Here is a 19059-nt window from a genome sequence, read left to right on the forward strand (position 1 = left end):
TTACCCTCTGTCCTGCCAGGCCACTGTGCTGCTGCCCGTCTCCAGCAGCGGGAGATGTGCGTGCACACCCGCGTGCGACCCTGACCCATCCATCTACCCCATTTATCCTGCGGGTAACCTCCAGCTTGGCTACTGGCCGTGGGTAGCCCTCGGCAAGGTCCAGCTTTGGCCAGCAAAGGTGGCTCATTTCTTCCTTGCGGTGAAACGTTCATGCTAGGAGCAGCGAAGGGGACTTTAATGAGGTGGGGAAGCTGCTGGTGGCGCAAAAACAAATGTCTGTGCCAAGCGCCGCAAAAGCATCTTGGGAACGACCCAGCAGTAAAATGGCAGATGAAATTCATCAAACCTCTGCTAAGACCATCCTTAGGTGGGCACACAGGCAGCTACGGTTAGCATAGCAGTTTCCTATCGTCATGCCCAGACTTGCTGGTGACCTCTAGGCCACCCTGTAAGACCCACCCAGGACCCAGGTTGGGAAGGCCTTGTGTACGTACTGCTAAACCCTAAGTGCCTTTGCAAGCCCATGCAGCTACGGGACTCTTTGCTGCAGATTCTGGGTGTAGAGCTTGGCTTTGAGAGGCGTTGCTTGTGCTCGGCGGCCTTGGAGGTCTCTGGTTGACTCCACTGGTGACCACGGAAAGCGACAGGCATGCGTGAGGATGCATGCAGACAGGACACGTGCCACTCTTCTGCCAAAAACAGGGAGCAGATGAAGCTCCTGACAGAGGGTATTTTATTCTCACTTTCAAGGAGATTATAAAGCAGTTTGTTGGGTGGTTGGTTTTGGTTTGTTTTTTTCCCCAGCACATTTCATCTCTTTCTTCAAACCTCCAGTTTTCTGGGAGAGGTTTTGAAGTGGCCTCATTTGTAATCTGACCTCGCTTCTTGTCATATTTGCGTCATCGGCTCTGGGGGCCGTGCTAGGATGCTGACAAGTATTTCTAACTTTAAAATATGACTCTTTGGCAACCCAAAGAAGAAAAAAAGAAAAATACCCCGCTGTCTGCCGAGTGTTTGTGCAGAAAAGGGATGGGGGTTCATGGCACAACACAACTGTGACCAAGATTGTCCAAAGTTGCCTGGATCTCACCCTGGTTTATTCTTATTGCGGGCCCAGTTATTTTCTCCCATGGGCGAGCCCCTAGGGGCCAGCAGAAACTGCATCCCAGGAAATGTGAGGAGCTGGTGTTGCCGCTTGCTGCACAGGGAGCCGTGGGTCTGAACCCTGCGCATCTCCACAAGCCTCCAGTCTTCTTCTGGGCGTCAAGTGGGACGAGAAAAAGGCTACAGTCCTCTCCCAGCAGGTACCACCCCGCAGGACACGGGTGCAATCGGACCCTGTGGATGGCCCCACAGTCCTGCTGGGTCACGGCTGGCCCTTGGGTGTTGCAAATCCCAGGAGCAGCCCTGGGGCTTTATGTAAATGCATGAGGTTTAGGCAGGTCCAGCCAAGGCCACCGCAGCTGGGATCTGCTGGCCAGACCTCCTTTTTGGCAAAGGGAGGTCTTCCCTGTGGGAAGGGGCACAGAAACAGCGCTGGGTCAGAGCGGAGGCAATTACAGCTCCTAAGAAATAAGCAGGGACTATTTTAAGGCCACTTCCCATGGCTTAAAAAACCAACCCTGCCCATCCATCCCTCCCACCTCCCCTTCCTCGTGCAAATACCTTCTGGCCATCACAGCCCATGTGCCTGAGCAAGTGGTCTCAGAGAGGTCTCCTTTTCCATCTCTCATGAAAACCAGCTGCCCGATGGCTGGGACTGACCCAAATTAGCATCACCAAGGACACAGGCAGGCAGGGCTCGGCCACTGTGCGCCGCGCTCAGCAACAGCACGTAGCCCTGCCTTGGCTTTACAGGAGGAGAGCAGACAGGGACCAGCACAGCTCTTAAGGGCATATAATAGCAATCAGACACACAGGGTGGTCCTTTGATCTTCTCACGTGCTCACCTGTGAGCACTGCCCAGGTGGGGCTGCTTTCTGACCTGCCAAAGCCATAGCAGGCCTGTCTTGTAGCTTGCAGCCACCACAGAGCTTTGTGTTTATCTTCCCCTCAAGACTATATGAAATTTTACATGATAAGTAACACTTCCTTGTAGTTTTCTCAACCATGAAGGGAAATCTGTTAGGGTTTTGTCAGAAACATTCTTTGTAATAAAGTTGAAATACCTGACGTTAGATCTCGTGCTCATAAGAAGGGATGCATCCTCACTGACTCAGTGGAGCTACGTGGATTTCTGTAGTCTTGATGATTAAAAAAAAATCAGTCCTATGTAAATTTACAAGTAATCTCTATTAATCCCTCTGTTCTTCAAGAGCCTCTTCACGAGCTGAGGGCTTTACATGCATGTAAGCATCTGCAAGGTTGAAACCAAAAGATGTTTCAGCCAGCCCCAAAATGAAAAACGTAAATATGGAATATTAAAAACAGATCTGCTCTAGAGAAGAACTTTGACATTGCCACAAATCTGAAGAAGAAAGGGAAAACTCTGGCATATAAATTCAGGATGACATCACTTTCTGAGAACCTGCTGCCAAAACAGTGCTATCTCTGGGAGAGCTTCAGTGAAAGCTTTTGTCGTCTTTGCCAGGTGAATATAACTTTGAGATAAAAAGGATAATAAGCTTTCATATTTAAACTGCAGGATGGGGGGCAGGGGGAGGGGGTATTACATTCATATCTGTAGCATCAAGTCAAGGAACAGAAGACTTGCCATCTTTGCACAAGTCATTGACCTTCCTTCCCCAACTTGCTCCAAAATCCGTTGACACACGATGCTTCTAAAAGGAGACCGAAAACCACAGCACTCCTTGGTGGCTGAGTAACACCATACTTAGGGTTCAGCAAATTTTTCACTTCAATTTATCATCACCAACTTTCTACAAATTACTGAGAGGAGCCTTTTGTCAAAACTCTGACACTGCTGCTCTGCTTTAGTTCTTTCCCTGCATCAAGCAGCTTGGGAAGGGGGTGTCCAAAAAGGTAGAATGAAATGCAAAATTTCATTCTTTGCTGGAAAAGACCTTCTTATCGCATGCAATCTTCGTAACTCGCTTCCTGCGGGAACCCTGCCTCAGCCCTGAGGGTGTTCCCTTGCAGCACTCTCCGTCCTCAGGAGCAAGTGGTCCGAGGTCCGTCGTGAGCCACTGCGGTTGCCTCCAGCCCGGCGCAGCGAGCTGGCGGGGCAAGGCAGCCCCGGGGTCACCGCTGGGAGCACGCCCCTGCTGCAACAAGGTCTGAGGCTTGTATGTTGGGAGAGTCACGGAGAAAACAGCGGCTCACCTCTTTACCCTGGAATCCAGGGAGGAAACTGGGTTTTCTCTAGTTGTCCGCAGTGGACAAAGCTCGCACGTGTGCACAGTCTATACGCAGTCCCAGAGAACCCGAAGCAAAGGAAAGGAAAGCTACAAAAAGCTTATGGATCCCCTAACGACAGCATTCAAATAAAGGCTAATGCACGTGGTGGATTTGCAGCCACGCTCGGTTCAATCCTGGGCTGTTTTCTGTGACTACCTTTGCTGACCTCCACACACCACAGACCGATTCCTGATGGTGGTAGTTCCTTTCCCTCCAAAGCTTCAGATTATAAACATCTCTCAGCACCTCCAGGAAATAAAAACCTGTTCTCCAGCCTCTCACTGTCAGAGCGGACGTCTTGGATACCAAGCAAGCAACATAAATATTGCAGCTGTACTAAGTGCTGATGTTAGCGGGGGCTCACATGGGCAGAATTACAACAGCAGAGATTATCACGGTCACCCTTGGGACTCTCTGGGTAACACATCTGGTCCAGCAACATGCTTTTCTCTCCGTGTAGGGGCTATATCAGCAGGGCTGCAGGCTCCAGGGATTTCTGTCCTAGAGCTGTCCCGCAGAGCTCAGCAGGGAGACACCAGGTGAAAGCTCTCCTGGGGTGACATGCAGCACCACGGTCATCTCTTTCTTGGGAAACTCTGGGTCTGCTCAATCTAATGCCAAAATTCCTGTTGGTGTCCAAGGGGGCTAGGTTTTCACCCAGAGCTCTCTTCTCCTCTGAGATCTTGCTCAGGAGTGGTGAGGAGGCTGGGTTTTGGCTGCTCCAAGGAGATGAAGATTTAAGGTGTCAGCCAGCGTATTGCTGTCATGCAGAGCTCCGACGGAGAGCCAGGGGATCGGGCTGGTCCTGCTGCTGAGAGCAGGGGTTGCCGGAGCAATGGTAGCAGGGAACAGACGGGAGGTTAAATCCACTGTACGCAGCAGCAGATGCCGCTTTACAACCAGCCCCTACACGCAGGTATTGGTGGTGCTTCTTGTCACGGGCCAGCAGCAAAACCAGAGAGGACTTTGCAGAGCAGCTTTTGGAGAAACCGCTATGGGCGCTGTAAAGCTTTGGATGGAAAAGCCATCCAAGATATCTGCCCAAGACAAATCCCCCATCAGAAACAACAACCTCGGGAACGCTGAAGCAGGGATGCCAAAGGTGGATTGCCTGAAGTGAGGCAGAGATCCTGCTCGCTGTGCAAATGCGTTCGCTTTCTGGCAGAGCGCAGCCGGCCCAGGCACACGGGAGGAGGGTTTGTAACCAGAGCTGCCAGGGAGATGGACAGCCCAGGCAAGAGGGACCCAAGAGCAGGGGCCAGGTTTCAGAGGCATGAGCTTTCATGGGCTGTAGCCCAGCCTGGATAGTGTAAAGCTCGTCCTTGACTATCAGTGCTTTTAGCAATGCTTGTCTGAGGCACGTTTAGGTTTCATCACCTCACATGTTTGGATTCTCCCCCTGTCAAATATATTTGCTGTTCATTAAGGCAATTCAAATGAGGCTGGGTGACTGTCAGGGCAGGGATACGCTGGGATAGCCCCCAGCGTGGGAGACACATCTGCCGTAGTCGCGTTACTGAAGAAGTGAAAACCTGACGAGTGGAAAGCTCTGGAGGCTGCAAGGCATGGCTACGTGTGCCAGCAGGGCTTTACCTGTGGTCTGGCTGCAATCTAGCTGAGCTCACAAATCAAAGGGGTGAGAGGGAACTGCCTGGGAGGAGGATGAAAATTGCAGGCATACGGGTTTCTGGGGGAGGAAAAAATGATTTATTCATTTGGTTCGGGTCTCGAGTACAGGCTTCCCATGATGCAATCATTTTAAAGTCCATATTATTTTATTTACACTGCTGAGCTCCCACTCTGGAGCGCCCAAGCTCTGCCCAGAGATCTACCAGACCTGGGTGCAGCCTAAGAGTTAACCACTAGACTGGTGGCTCCTAACCTCAATACTCTCTCAATGTAGAATCATAGCATCATAGAATTGTTAAGGTTGGAAAAGACCTCTAAGATCATCAAGACCAACTGTCAACCCAGCTCCTGCAGGCTTCCTAAACCATGCCCTGAAGTGCCACATCTACACTTCTTTTAAATACCCCCAGGGATTGCGACTCCCCCACCTCTCCAGGCGGTTTGTGCCGGTGCCTGGCTGCTCTGTCAGTGAAGACATTTTTCCTAGTTTCCTATATATATATCTCAATGGATCTTCTAGAAGACTGATTTGGCTTGGAACAGTTATTAGGCATCTGAAGCTGTGTAAAATGAGGAGCTGAGCTGGGATTTTTCCCTTTGGCCATGGGCTGTGAGCAGCAAGGAAGGGTTATGGGGAAGGTCTCCACGGCAGTCGGCACCAGTGGAAACCTGCTGTTGGTCTAGGCTGGGTCCAGTCCAGTCCCCCATCTAAACCAAGCGAGCCAACTGCCTGAAGGGCTATTTATTAAGAGGAAATGTTACAAAGTGCCTGAGTGATCTGGGAATCAAAGTCCCATTTTCAAAAATGACTTAAGCAATTGTGGGAAGGTTTATAAATTCACAAATAATGGTTTGGTTTATAACTTCTGTCGAGAGCCAGTGAGAGCTGGGCACGTATTCTGTGTGTTCGCCTGGAAATGCTCCTCTAGGAGGATGAGGATTTAGTTACAAAGAACGCAAAGCATTTGAACCAATCTGATTTTGAAAATAGTATGTAGGCTCTTTTCAAGCATAAGTAGCATTTACTGAAAACTGACCCCGGTTTGAGGGCCAGCATGATCTCTGACGGTGCTGCTCAGCCAGGTGTCCATGGCCGTCCCCGGTGAGTTGCTAACATAGCCGTACAAAGAAAAAAAAAGCTGCTGCAGGGAAGGTGCCTACAAAACCTCTCATAAAGAGAAAAGGTTACAGTCTAGAAAATAACAGTTCTAGCAAATCTATATCATCAGGCTAAAGCTTCTCTCCTTTGGTTATTTTCCAAGACCATCTGTATTTTCCTGTTGGTGCAATAGGATGACCATAAGCGCATGGAGGCAAACACAGGGATTGTCACAAGTTGCATAGGCAGGGACTGGATCTGTGTGCATAAGTATCTGTATATATGCGTGTATATACACATACATATGTGTGTATGTAAATGTATGTGTACATGTCCAAGTATTTGCAGATGTAGATGTATGTGTATGTATATATATGCACATATATATTTGCATATGTATATATGTGTATATGTATCTATATATGTATGGATATAAGCATATCTGTGTGCATGTATGCGTGTATGTTGTATTTATACACTTCTCTAAGCACCTGCCACTGCTGCGGTTGGAGCCCGAGCAGGGAAGCAGCTGGATCTTGGAGCACATCAACCCCTGGCTCTTAACAATGAGCAAAACTCTGACTGTCACCTGCTGCTGGTGACCTGGGCTCGCCAGCCCGGACCTGGGACACCTGGGGTTATGAAGGGAAGGGGGTCCTGTTCTTTCCTGGCGTAATATCAGCACCGCTTGATCTCCGAGGGCACCGCCTCTCCGCCAGGCAGGAGGGCGACGGGGAGGCAGACCTTGCGAGAGCGGCCGCGGCCTGTACATATGCCAAACATCTGCTAGCCCCACTTCCACGGCACGGCTTCTTTCCAACCAGAGTGATGTTTTTAAATCTTTACAATTCTTAACATGCTAAAAAGAAAATAAATATGTGGTCCACCAGTGAGTCTCCAGTAACAAAGTACAGGTCTTTGAACGAGGTCTGTAACGTTCTCCATCCTGCTCCGCGCTCTCAAAAGAAACAGTGCTAAAGATATATGGGGCAGGTATAGCTGGTGGAAACAGTTTCAACCTCATTTTTTTTTCCCATCAGAAAATGCCATTTCCTCAAAATTGACATGTTCTGAGGCATGGTATCGATTTTGACAAAACCGTCGCTGAAAAAGTGTCAGCACGGATTGTTTCCACCCTCTCGCTTTGTTCGGATAAATTCAAAAAGTTCTGCTCCGATCAAGTCCAATTTTCTCTGGATTATGTCAGTCTGCCTGCTGCAGAGAGGAATTTGCTGTGAGGCCGGATTGCAGAGAGGCAGAGCAGGACTTCATGTTGCCCTGCTTGAGAGACTGATTTTATTTTGGGATTTGTCTGGGGTCTTTGCTCCCAGCTTATTTGTGGTGGGGAACGGATCAGCTGAGGTGTGTGGAGTGGACACTGAGCTCTCCCAGTTCCCCTGGAGACTCTCCACGTGGCCGCTGGCCTCAAGGCAGGACTCCACCAAAACACAGAATAACATCTTGCTGTTGGCAGTCTTGCAGCCAAACCCTGCGAATTCGCCAAAAGAGGAGTGATCCCAATTCGCTGCTGGCTCGGGGAGCCAGGCAGCAGCTGGCCAGCAACAGGCTGCCTGTGCAGCATGTATGCAGCACGTCCAGCCCGTCTACCATGCATTAGGCACGTTGGAGGTTGCACTTTCACTAGAGTGTATGTACAGAGGCTGGTTTGCAGCCTGAAGCCAGGCAAAGCCGCTGCAGACGGGTGGCCACAACCTTCCTTTGCCATTCAAAAATGCCGTCTTCTTCCCTTTTCTTTTTCTGGAGCAAGCTAGGCAACGAGCCATCCTCCCAACTTTGGTAGGACATAGTCCTTGCAAGAGAAATTATCTATGATCTATAGCCCGGGGGGCGGTTTCAAGGTATGAATTATCCACCTCGCAGCAACTTCCAGTCCCTCCACCCCTCAGAGTCCCTGTAAGTCCCACCCAGTCCCTCTAAGTTCCCCTTTCGTGCCATCTGTGTTCGGACCAGCCTGATTCCCCTCTGGACACAAGAAGGAAAGGCTGAGCGCTGGGTGGGGGTGGCTTTCCCCTCCTCAGTTTCGATGTCCAGACCAGGCTTTGAACCCTGAACATCCTGGAGTTCCAACTTGAGACAGCCATGCCCAGCTCCAAGGAATCTTCAGTGGCAATGATTATCATCATTACCACTATCAACATGGGCAAAACGATGTATTTTTTTCCTCATTTTCTCAGAACTCAGTGATCTACTGCAGCTGAAGCTCATTTTCCTTCCTTGTCACACTGTTTTTCTCCACTGCTAAAGCATCAGCCTTAGGAAAGTGCTTGTTGTGGCAAATTTCCCCTGAAATAATGTATCATCCATTACATTTCCAGCTGGAAATACCTAAATTTCTAACTGGGAGTACCTGGTAATCTCAGTAGCACCTCTTGCTGCCAGAGCCATCAGCGCTCGTGTCCTGCTGCCAGCAGCAGCACCAGGACCCCCATTTTGCTCTGATAAATGCATCGGTGATTCAGAGACCTCTGCTCAGACCAGGTGCAGCTGTCCCCCCTCGGCTGGGCTGGGCTGAGCCGGGTGCTGCTGTTTATATAGCCGACAAGACGCAGCCTGTGCCGCAAGGCTCGCCTCCCTGCGGCAGCGCAAGGCAGGAGTGTGGGGCTTGCTCCTGGGGGGACACAGCAGGTACCAAGAGCATTTTCCCACCCAACAAGGTTTCTCCTTAACCCTCCTCGCTGGGGACACCAAGCCATGGTGTCCTTGACCTGCCGCAACAGGCACCAGCAGATCTGTATGGGGACTGGCCACTCGGTTGTGCTTTTCGATTACTCCACCAGCACCACAGATTCTGCCTGGCAGGGAGATGGGGCGACAGGCTTCAGGGTGAGCTGCTGCAGGTCTGTACATGTATGCGGACAGCTGGTCCCAAACAGAGCCCGTCCAGCAATAGCATCAGTCAGGATGGCAAACTGATCCACTGCTTCCCTGTGAAAGCTCCTCTCTCACAGCAAAGCAGGGGGAGAAAAGGAAGACAGCTACCAGCTTTCAAAGACCTGAGTTAAATTCAATGGCCGAAACAATCCTCCCAAAAGTTGGGGTTTTTTTAATGAGAAAGTCCCTTCCCTAATCATAATTGTTAAAATTGCGTTTTTAATAAAGGCTACCGACAGTCAAACAGTCAAGAAAAGAACAGAAACCAGAAGCTTGGCTGCACGAAAGCCACTCCGCTGTTACCTGGCATGCTTCGCTCTGCTCCCCCGCCTGCCTGTCTTTGAGCAGCATCCCATGGATTGGTAAAGCACCTCTTCACAGCACCTCAGCCCTAAACACCTGCAGAAGAGCAGGTTTCTGCTGTGGCTGGGAATACAATCTGCACGTCCCTCTGTTCCCGGCTGGAAAAGCGGCAGCTTCCCCGCCGGCTGCAGCAGGCTGCTGTTACGTGTTTGTGGAACAATAGGGTCTCCCTCTGGTGGCAAATTCCACCCGAGGTGAGCTGACATCGCAGGCAGGGATGGGGCTGCAGGACAGCAGAGCAGGCTTGCAGCCGGCTGCCCAGCTAGCGTGCGGCTGCGCAGCCCCGGCTCTCCAGCTGTGGGGTCAAAGGGGCTCATGGCCCCACTTGCCACCGGGTTCTGCCTGGGAACAGAGTGCCCAGGACGCCCCGGGCAACACCACTGGCACGAGCTTCCTGCAGAAGCCTCTGGAGGACCCGGCACATGATGCATCACATCACACGATGCATGCCATCACATGATGCATGCCATCACCGCACAGAAGGAGCCCAACCAGTCTCAGCCCCAGCTCCCTGCCCATACGCAGCGCTCCTTCGGCTGCCCGCGCCAGGCAAGTGCTTGCAAAGGGATGCGTTTGCCTTGGGGCTGCGGCGGATGCTAAGCATCAAGTTGTTGTTCGGGTTTTTGGCAGGTTCATGACAGCCTTGGAAGGGAATAACTCGGGCACTCGCACACCATCCCAGCAGTACACTAATTAAAAGGATCGGACTCTGCGCTGCATCTGTGTCTGACTCCAGCACTCATGTCTTGCTCACCCCAGACGTCCGTCCAACCCCCCGGTCCCATCTCCATGGGGTGCGGGAGCACTGCCCCAACCTGCAGGGCCTGGGAGAGATGAGGGCTCACAGCTGGGTCCCCACACAACAGGGTGCTGTGAACAGAGCTAATACCAACGTGAGCATGGGGCGCTGGCAGGCAGGGGGGTTAGGGTGCATCCAGCCCTGAAGCACCCCAAGGATCTGGGCTGCAGGAGCCAGAAAGCGCTGCAGGGCTAGACACGGCTGGCAGAACAGAACAGACACCTATGGGACACGACACAGAATTTTCAGGCTATTTCAGCCTTTTTACGACATGCTGTCACCACAGTGGTGGGCATTCCCACTTACCCAGACCCCTCCGCAGCGCGGGAGCTCAGCACGGGTAAGCAGCTTCTCCCAGCTCCCCAGCAGAAGGGCTTTTTGGCAGCCCTATACAGATGATACACTAGTTTCTTCAGGCTTGTGAGCAGTAAGGTTTCAGCGCTGGGGATGTGAAGGGATCCTCTGACCTCCCAGACCAGCAGAGTCCGAGAGAGACAAGGCTTGGGCAGTCCCCATGTTCCCCTCTTCCCTGGGAGGGGTTGTATTTCCCCAGCTGCCACGGCGTTGGAGTGGACAGAGAGGCCGTGCGTGCTGTGTTCCAGCTTTAAGGGAGTTGCTGTCAGTCATCTTTTCCAAAGCTGCTCTGCCACATACTCGTATGTAGGATAAACCTGGCAGGGGACTAGCCAGAGCTGCGTGTCATCTGTTTCAGGTGACTTGTCCATCCTCGCATCCTCTAAAATGTAGTCAGTGACGGTTTGGTGGCAGATCTTGCCCTGGGACAGTACTCTCGCCTACTTAAAATTCCCTCCTTTTCCCCCGTGCTTTGTAGTCGGTTGCAAAGACCAGCTCTAGCTGGAGACTTTGCAGCAGCAGAGGCAAAACTGAATTTTGCCACCCCGAGGTTGAAGGCAAAATAATTTCCTGGGGTGGGATGTCAAATTTGGCATCCTGCTCACTCCCTCCCTCCCTCCCTCCCACAAAGACACACTCTGCGGAAAGCCAGGCGTGTATTCTCCTGCCAGGATATTTTCTCCCTGCCCTGCTGTAGGACCTTCCCCTTCTCCAGACAATGAAGGGACCGAAGCCAATGGCAGCGGCTGGTGGAGCCAGGGAATGCAAAAGCCCAGTGGAGCCCATCCTGAACGCGCCCCAGCCAGCTGGACAGGAGGGGGATAACGAACCCCGGTGTGTGGGCTGCGAGGGCCAGCCCTGCCGCTGGCCCCCTGCTCGCCCACGGCCAGGTGAGGCAGGTGGGAGCTGGCCCAGGGCTGGGAGGCAGCCACCAACCTCCCCTCCTGCACCCAGAGCCAGCATCAGGAGTGACCCAGCGGGGCCGCAGCATCCCCAGTGCAGGAGAACCCCAAATCTGCACATGCAATTAGGCATGGGGACAGGGCCCCCGGGCGGGTGGGTGCACAAATCCAGACCCTGACAGGTCTCTGCTGCTCACAGGCAACGGGCAGATGCCATCTGAGGCGGGGGGACACCAGGTGAAGCAGCGGTGCTCAGACGGCCCCCAAAGGGAAGGAGGTCGGCAGCATGTGCCCACGGTAGTCACTTTTTATTAAGGTTTGTTATTATAAAAATATATCATAAAACGTTGTGGCAAATTTGTCCGTTTCCACTGTGGGGCAGAGGCACTGGAAGGCTTGGACGGAGCAGGCTCCATCACACGGCTGCTCTGGCTGCGGCGTGGGGAAGCCAGAAACCACTCCCTGGGGAAAACGTGCTCCCTTGGGCTGGGACAGAGCTGAGGACGCTCCGAGCAATGGCTGGGGACGAGAGGCATTTGCTGCCCTGCATCCAACGGTCTTCGGGGACATGGGAAGGAGAAAGAAAAACTGAAAGCAAGGGGGAAAAAAAGGACAAAATAAAGAAGGAACGCTGAGTCTCTTCTGTCGCCCCTTTCCGATACGATGGAGGTAAAGCATCCCTCCGGGCAGCGTGCGTGAACGTCCCGACCGCGCTCCCCTGCGCAGGGATTTGCCGTGGGAGGCTGTCACCTCTCACCGCCCGCACTGACTCCTCGTCCCGCAGGCACCTGCCGGAGGCGGCCGCGCTTCGGGTACAGTTCGGAGGCACTTCGGGCTTCGGTTACAGTTTGCAGGTGCTTATTCCAAGAGTCACTGCCTCTGGACTGCTACTCCGCGGCTCTAGGAAGAGGAGGCTGGGATAGAGAGTCCATGGATGGCGTTTAGAGGGTCTGGAGATTTCCCCACAGGGCTGGCAGGCTTTCTGTCCACGGCTGCAAGATGGGTAGAGGGGGAGAAAAAACACCAGCAAGGCAGTGAATTTGTGGACTCGAAGCACGCCGCTGCAGCTAGGCATGTCCCACGTGTGCACACACAGATCTTCCTCCGACAGCCCCCCAACAGGCCCCCCCGTCCGCCTGCCCCCAGGAAAGCCACCCCTTCAGAAAGGGGCTGCCAGGCTCAGCATATTTGTCCCCTCCAGGGGAAACGGAGAGGAAAGGGGGGATGCGTTCCCTGAGCGAGAGGGACCACAGTGGTGACAGACACCCTCTGCAATCACCAGGGATCCGGGTCCGCCTGGGGAGGCGACCCGGCCCCATCCCAGCCGCACAGAGATCACGTCCCATGCCTGTGGTTGGGGTGCCCTGGGAGAGGGCTGTGCCGCGAAGGGGAAGGGCTCTGCGCAGCTCTAGGTGAATTCCTGTTGAGCTTCTCCCCCAGCCCCAGCTCATCCCAGGCACAGCCTGGCCCGGGGAGCATCGGGGTGCAGGGCCCCAGGCCGGGCCAGGCTCCGTGTGAGCCCGCACCTCCCACGCACCGGCCTCCGTGGGGAGGGGCTGCCAAGTGTCCCGGGGCGGCTCTGGGAGATTTTTCTGGGGAAATAACGGCTGTGAAATCGGGAAAAGATATGAACCGGCGGGCGGAACTGCCCGGCCGAGGTCGTCCTTTTTTCCCTCTATTTCTTTCTTTCTTTGCTTCTCTCTCTTCCTCTCGCTTTCTTCTCTCTCTCCCCCCTCCCCCCCCCCCCCACCCCCCTCCGCCGTCTCCCCGGCGATGAGGGGCCCGGAAAGCGGCGAACCCCGGCCGGAGCAGTGCGGGAGGGGTGCGGGGCCGCCCCCCGGCTCCGCCGCTCCCCCCGCGCCGGGTGACCGCCCGCCTCCCCCTGCTCCCCCAGCCCCCCCCGCTCCGGGCGGGGAGCGGGGGTCGCTTCGCCGGATAGTCCGATATTTGGTTTGTCCCTGATAAGAAGCGGCATCAGAAAACCGGTCCGAACGAAATGAAAAAGAAAAAAAGCTTTTAAAGGAAACAAAACAAAACAAAAAACCAAACCAAAACAAACAAGCAACAAAAAAACCAGAAAAACCCTGAATCAAACCCAAAAAAACTCGGAGACGTTTAAAGAAAGTCTGTGGGCCTTTCGGCAGAGGCAGCTTGAAAATTGGCAAGCCAGAAAACTCACACTCCAAGTCACTTAAAATACCTGGAAAAATGTACTAATTACGCGCAGGTCATCTTTTCTCCTTCCTTCGTTTTCTTTCCTTCCTTCTCTCTCTCTTTCCTTTTCCTTTCCTGCCTCTACCTCGCTTTCTCGCGCTCCGTTTCTCTATTTTTTCTAAACAACTGGTTTACAATTATCAATTTTCACCCATGGATACTCGCAACAACTCATTCCCGAGACAGCTGACGTTATAACACGCAGCAGGTTGTCGTCGTTAGATAGAAACGGTGACGGGTCGTATTGAAAAAAAAAAAAAACACCAAACAAAAAACCAAATTTTAAAAAAAGGAAAAAAACCCAAAACCAACAATAACGGGATTGACTAATAAGTGGGAAATTAATTGCAAATGCGAAAAAGAATAGAAAGTCTAATACCACGGAAAAGGAGAAACATATCGGCGGGGATTTTATATCCAGAAAAGAGCTGGGATTTTTAAAACGAAACTGCCTATCAAGGAAATAAAGCTTCCGTCAACGAAGGGGAACAATTAGCAGGCCGTAAAAGCAACGGCCCAATTAAGAGCCTCCAGCGCACACGTTCAGCTCGAACCCGGGCCGTTCGCGCAGGGAGTTCATCGTTAAACGCTCCCCACGGCGGGAGATTTTTAATGTTAATAATTCCTAGTCGGGGCTTCTGCCTCCCTGCGAGGCTCCTCGGGGAGATGGATGCCCGTAGTGCCTCCTTTTATCGGTGTGAATATTCGGAGGACCTGGGAAGACCCGCGGGTCCTGCCCTGTCCCCCCGCACCCCGCAAATTCCGCCGAGAAACCCCTCTCTGTCGGGGGGGGGGGAGGGCGGTGAAAAGCGGAGGATTCGCCGTAAATCGTCGCCTTTCTCTGGCATTTTCCAGCCAGTACGAGCGCAAACGACGAGGGAAAAATTTATTTCCAGTTTATAAACCCGATGTGCTGGGGGGGGGCCTGGACAGGGACCCACCGAATACTGCGGCGGGGAGCTCCTAGGGAGGACCGAGGGGTGGGCGAACCCGGGCCGGGGGTGGGAGGAATTATGGATATTTAAAATATTCAGCGAGGTAACCTCTGCCCGCCAAGACCCAGGGGAGGGAGTGGAGGGGATCCGCAGCCGCCCCCCGCCCCGCTCCGGGGGTGCCCCCTGCTATCCCGCCCCCCCGTCTCGTCTCACCTTCCCTCCCGGGCTGCTTGAACGCCATCGCCGTGGCCAGGTCGCCGCCGTGCATCGCCACGCCGGGCCCGTGGTGGGCCAGGGGGCTCCCCTGGGGCGGCCAGGGGTGGCCCGGGGGGATGTAGCCGCCGGCAGGGCCGCCGTAGACGCCGTGCTGGTTGGAGGGGGGGTAGGCACAGGCCGGGAGAAAGGTGCCCACCGAGGAGAGCCCCGGGGCGGGCTGGGGGGACAGGCACAAAGAGACATGGAGGGTACGCGGGGAAATATCGCTCTGCGGGGACGGGGCATCGCCCAGCTGCGGGGGTGGGGGTCCGAACAACCCGCCCGGCTCTGGGGGCCCGCGTTGTGACCCCTCGGGGGGGGCGGCTAGCCCGGAGGGGGAATGGGGAGCAGCGAGAAATCGCACCACCACCCGCCCCGCCTTGTCCTCCCCGTCCCCCTCCCTCGTCTCTTCCTGCCCCCCCCCCAGCGCGCCCCCTCCCCGTCCCCTCCTGCCCCCCCCCCAGCAGTTACCTGCGGGTATTTGATATCTCCTTCCATGGCAGCCTTGTCGATGCCGTTGACTGCCTGGGCCGGGGGGAAGGCCGTTCTGTTCACGCTGGGCCAGTCTTCCATTTTGGGGGGGTAGGCAGACCCCTCTGTGCCAGCCAGAGCCCCTGGGGGGGGAAAGCCGGCCCCTCCGTTAGCATTAGCCCTCGCCCCCCCTCCTTGGACCCAGCCGCGGCCCGAGCAGGTTTCCTATCCCGGAGAGGGAATTGGGGTGAAACGGGGGGAAAAGCCGGGGTTTGCAAGTCCCTGTTAGTATAAACAAAAGTTGGGGGTGTGGGATGGGGGCATACAGATCCGCCAGCATCCCGGGGACACAGCCCTCACACCCCCACCCCGAGGCGACCCGGGAAAGTCTCTGTCCTGACCTCCGAAATTAACTGTACCCCGGTTGGTACCGCACCGGGGGGAGAGGCTGCCCCCCCCGCCCAAAGCCGGGCCCCCTGCCCGCCTTTCTACGCCCCCCGTCATTTCCATGCTCCCGATAATTTAGGAGGCCCAATTTCTCTTCGGACGAAGGAGATTTATAAAAGTGACATCGGAATTTTAAAGATAAGTGATTGCACGGAGGGGAAACGCATGCGGTTGATTTACTTGGGAGTTTTGAAGGATAAAAGGACTCGCCCCCCCCTCGCCGCGTCCCGTCCGTCCCCCCCTCGGGGGCCGGCGCTCCCTTTGGCCCCCGCGGCCGCAGCCCGGCCGCCCTGCGCCTCTCCGCTCCTCCTGTCCTCCTAGGCTCGCTTTTTAAGAAAACTGGGGCGATTTCTCGGGGGGAGCTGTGTCCTTTTCCCGAGGTGGCTTCCTGCCTGCCTCCTTTCTTCTTTTTTGCCCCTTTTGCTTCTTCCCTGGATTGTTTTCTCCCCTTTTTAACCCCCTGCCATAATTTTTTCTCCTTTCGCAAAGGGAAAGTCAGGGCTCCGAATTTGCGGTCGGCAATCTATCATCCCTACGAAAATATTTTCCACATTTTTCATAAAAAGTTCAAGATGTCTGAGCCTCGCCGCATCTGGCCCCACCGCCCCGTCCTGCCGAAGCGGGGTGCGGCGAGCAAAAAGAAAAATCCAAACAAAAAGCCCCTACCTAATAAAGCAAAAAACGCGCCCCAAAACCCGGGTGGGGCGGGGAGAGAGCTGCTCGGCGGGAGGGCAAGGGGCCATCCCCCCCGCCCGGGTTTCGGGGGGCGCGGGTTTGGGCGCGGGGCCGGGGCGCGGTACCCACCCGTCTGCTCCACGAAGGTGCGGATGCCCAGGATGTTGGTGACGGAATGCGCCGAGGGCCAGGAGCGGGGCAGGCTGACGTGGGCCGCCGCCACGGGGGCAGCGGGGTGGCCCCCCACCTTGGCGGCCGGCGGGGCCATGGGGCCGGGATAGGGGTACTGGTAGATGTGGTTGTAGGGCAGGGCGGGCTGGGGGGGCGGCTGCTTGCCGCTGTCGTAGGGGCCGGGCTGGGAGAGGCTGCCGATTTTGTTGCGCAGGATCCTGCTGATGGAGCTGACCGAGGGCACGTTGTACTTGTCGCAGACGCCGTCCGCCAGCAGCCGGTCGCGGATCTCCCAGGCGAAGATGCCGGGGTCGCCCTGTTTGTAGTCTCGGATGTGCTTGACCACGTTGGGGGTGGTGACCCGCGGCTTGCTGCCGCCGATGGCCCCGGGCAGGATGGAGCCCGTCTCGTTGTACCGGGCCAGGATCTTGCTGACGCAGCCGTGGGAGACGCGGAGCTGGCGGCTGATGTCGCAGGGCCGGATGCCGAGCTGCGCCAGCTCCACGATCCGCAGCCGGATGGCGTTGGGCAGCGGCCGCCCGTTGACGAAGACGCCGCCCAGCTGGTTCACCTCCCCGTACGTGTGCTCTGCGGCGGGCCGGCGGGGCCGTTACCGGCCGGCGGCCCGCGGGGCGGCGGCGGAGGGATGCAGGGGTGGCGGGATGCAGGGGTAGCGGGATGGAGGGATGGAGGGGTGGCGGGATGGACGGACGGAGGGATGGAGGGGTGGCGGGATGGAGGGATGGGGACGCGCTGCCGCGCAAGTCGTGGCCCCCGCGGGCAGCCCGGCCGGTGAGCGGGCGTGGGACAGAGACGGGGCTGTGGTGGGGAGGGGAAAGGGAAAGGAGAAGGAAAAGGGGGAGAAGGAGTGAAAAAGAAAGGGGAAGAGAAAGGGGAAGAGAAAGGGGAAGAAGGAGTGAAAAAAAAGAGAAAGGGGAAGAGAAAGGGGAAAAGAAAGGGGAAAAGAAAGGGGAAAAGAAAGGGGAAGAGAAAGGGGAAGAGAAAGGGGAAGAGAAAGGGGAAGAGAAAGGGGAAGAGAAAGGGGAAGAGAAAGGAAGATCAGGACGAGAGAGAAAGGAGAAAGACAAAACAGAAAAAGGGAGAAAGAAAGAAAGCAATAAAAGAGAAAGAAAAGGAGAAAGAAAGAAAACGCAAAAGGCAGAAAGAAAAAAGGAGAAACAAAGGGAAAAAAGAAGAGTTGGGAAAGAGAGCAACAACGAGAAGGGAAGAAAGAACCGAAAGAAGTTCCTCGCACAACAACGAAGAGGGACAGCAGCGGCGAGGAATGGGGGAGCCGAGAGCCTTCCCAGCCGGGCACGTCGTGCCGGACCCCCGCCCGCCGCCACCCCCGCCCGGAGGGCCGCGCCGCCGCCGGGCCGCTCGCCGGGGCCGGGTCGGGGTGTCGGGGCCCCGGCGGGCGGGGACGGGGGAGTTCGGCCCGGCAGCCCCCCCCCCCCTCCCCGGGTCGGTCGCCCCCCCCCAGCCCCCCCACCCCCCCCCACCCCTCTGCGAAGCGACCCGGCGGAGCCCGTCCCGCAGCCCACCCCGCGGCCGCCCGCGCTTACCCATCGCCCGGCGCCGGGGGAGCGCCGCTCCGCCCGGGGAGGGGGCACCGCCTGCCCGCCGCGCCGCAGCCCCAGCCCCGGCCCCGGCCCCGGCCGCCGCCGGCCCGGCATAGAGGGCCCGGGGAGCGGCGGAGGGCGGGCCGGCTGGGCGGGAGCCGGCGGCGGGGCGGCGGGGGTGTCCTGGCGGCGCCGGGCCGGTTCCCCGCTCGCGGGGAGCCCCCGCCGCTACTTGGGATCAATTTGACGTGGGAAACACGTCAATCTCGGCCGTCACGGTGGAGCCGCCGCCGCGGGCCGCCCATTGGCTCCCGCGCCGCTCCTAAATGGCCGCGGCCGCCGCTCCCCGCTGCGGAGGGAGGGGGGGGGATCGGAGGGGAGGGGGGGGACATAGCACCCTCCTCCCGCCCCCGCGGGGCCGGCGTCCCGCCACGGCCGGGGCTGCCCGCACCGTCCCCACGGGACCCACACACACACACCCACGGGCCCGTTTTAGGGATGCGGGAAGGCGGAGCGGGATCGGCCGAGGGGGTCCCCACGCCCCCTTCCCCCCCTCCTTGAGATGGCAAGGTGTGTCCCCCCCAGACCCCCTCTCCCCGCGCTCGGTCCCACGCAAGACGCGGACACGCGGGCCGGAACGCTTCACGGGCACCTGCCCCGCCTCCAGCCCCGACGGCAGCCGCGGGGCCGGGACCCACGGGCGGGGGGATAGCGCCGGGGGCTCCGGGGGAGGGGAGGTTGTGCTTTCGGGGGGAGCGGGCGGCTGCCGGTTGGCCCGGCGGCGAGGGACTGCTCCGGGCCGGGGCCGGACACCTTCCCCTGCAAACCTCCTGCCGCCCACCCGGCATCGAAATCCACGCATTTCTCACCCGAATAAGAACGCACGAAGGCAGCCTCGTAAAACGTGGATGGGGCGAGTGTTTGGGGGTTTTCC

The 19059-nt window shown here is 56.4% G+C and overlaps 1 protein-coding gene across 1 annotated transcript; it reads right to left on the bottom strand.

Annotated features, from left to right (window-relative positions):
• Positions 1 to 11685: 11685 nt before the first annotated feature.
• PAX1 (paired box 1) lies at positions 11686 to 18157 on the bottom strand. The gene is made up of 5 exons (XM_075089898.1): positions 18129 to 18157; positions 16522 to 17151; positions 15271 to 15413; positions 14758 to 14977; positions 11686 to 12387 (listed from the first exon to the last, which is right to left on the bottom strand). Exons 1-5 carry the CDS (start codon positions 18130 to 18132, stop codon positions 12296 to 12298), a joined length of 1089 nt encoding a protein of 362 aa, XP_074945999.1. The 5' UTR covers positions 18133 to 18157; the 3' UTR covers positions 11686 to 12295.
• Positions 18158 to 19059: the final 902 nt, after the last annotated feature.

This window comes from Phalacrocorax aristotelis, chromosome 3 (assembly GCF_949628215.1).
Source record: "Phalacrocorax aristotelis chromosome 3, bGulAri2.1, whole genome shotgun sequence".
Lineage (NCBI taxonomy): Eukaryota > Metazoa > Chordata > Aves > Suliformes > Phalacrocoracidae > Phalacrocorax > Phalacrocorax aristotelis.

Excerpts from the sequence above, each read along its gene's own strand:
- PAX1 (XM_075089898.1), bottom strand. Across the intron at positions 15,414-16,521 it reads CACCTTCGTGGAGCAGACGG|GGGCTCTGGCTGGCACAGAG; the intron begins GTGGGTACCGCG and ends TTCCCCCCCCAG. Across the intron at positions 14,978-15,270 it reads GAGATATCAAATACCCGCAG|CCCGCCCCGGGGCTCTCCTC; the intron begins GTAACTGCTGGG and ends CTGTCCCCCCAG.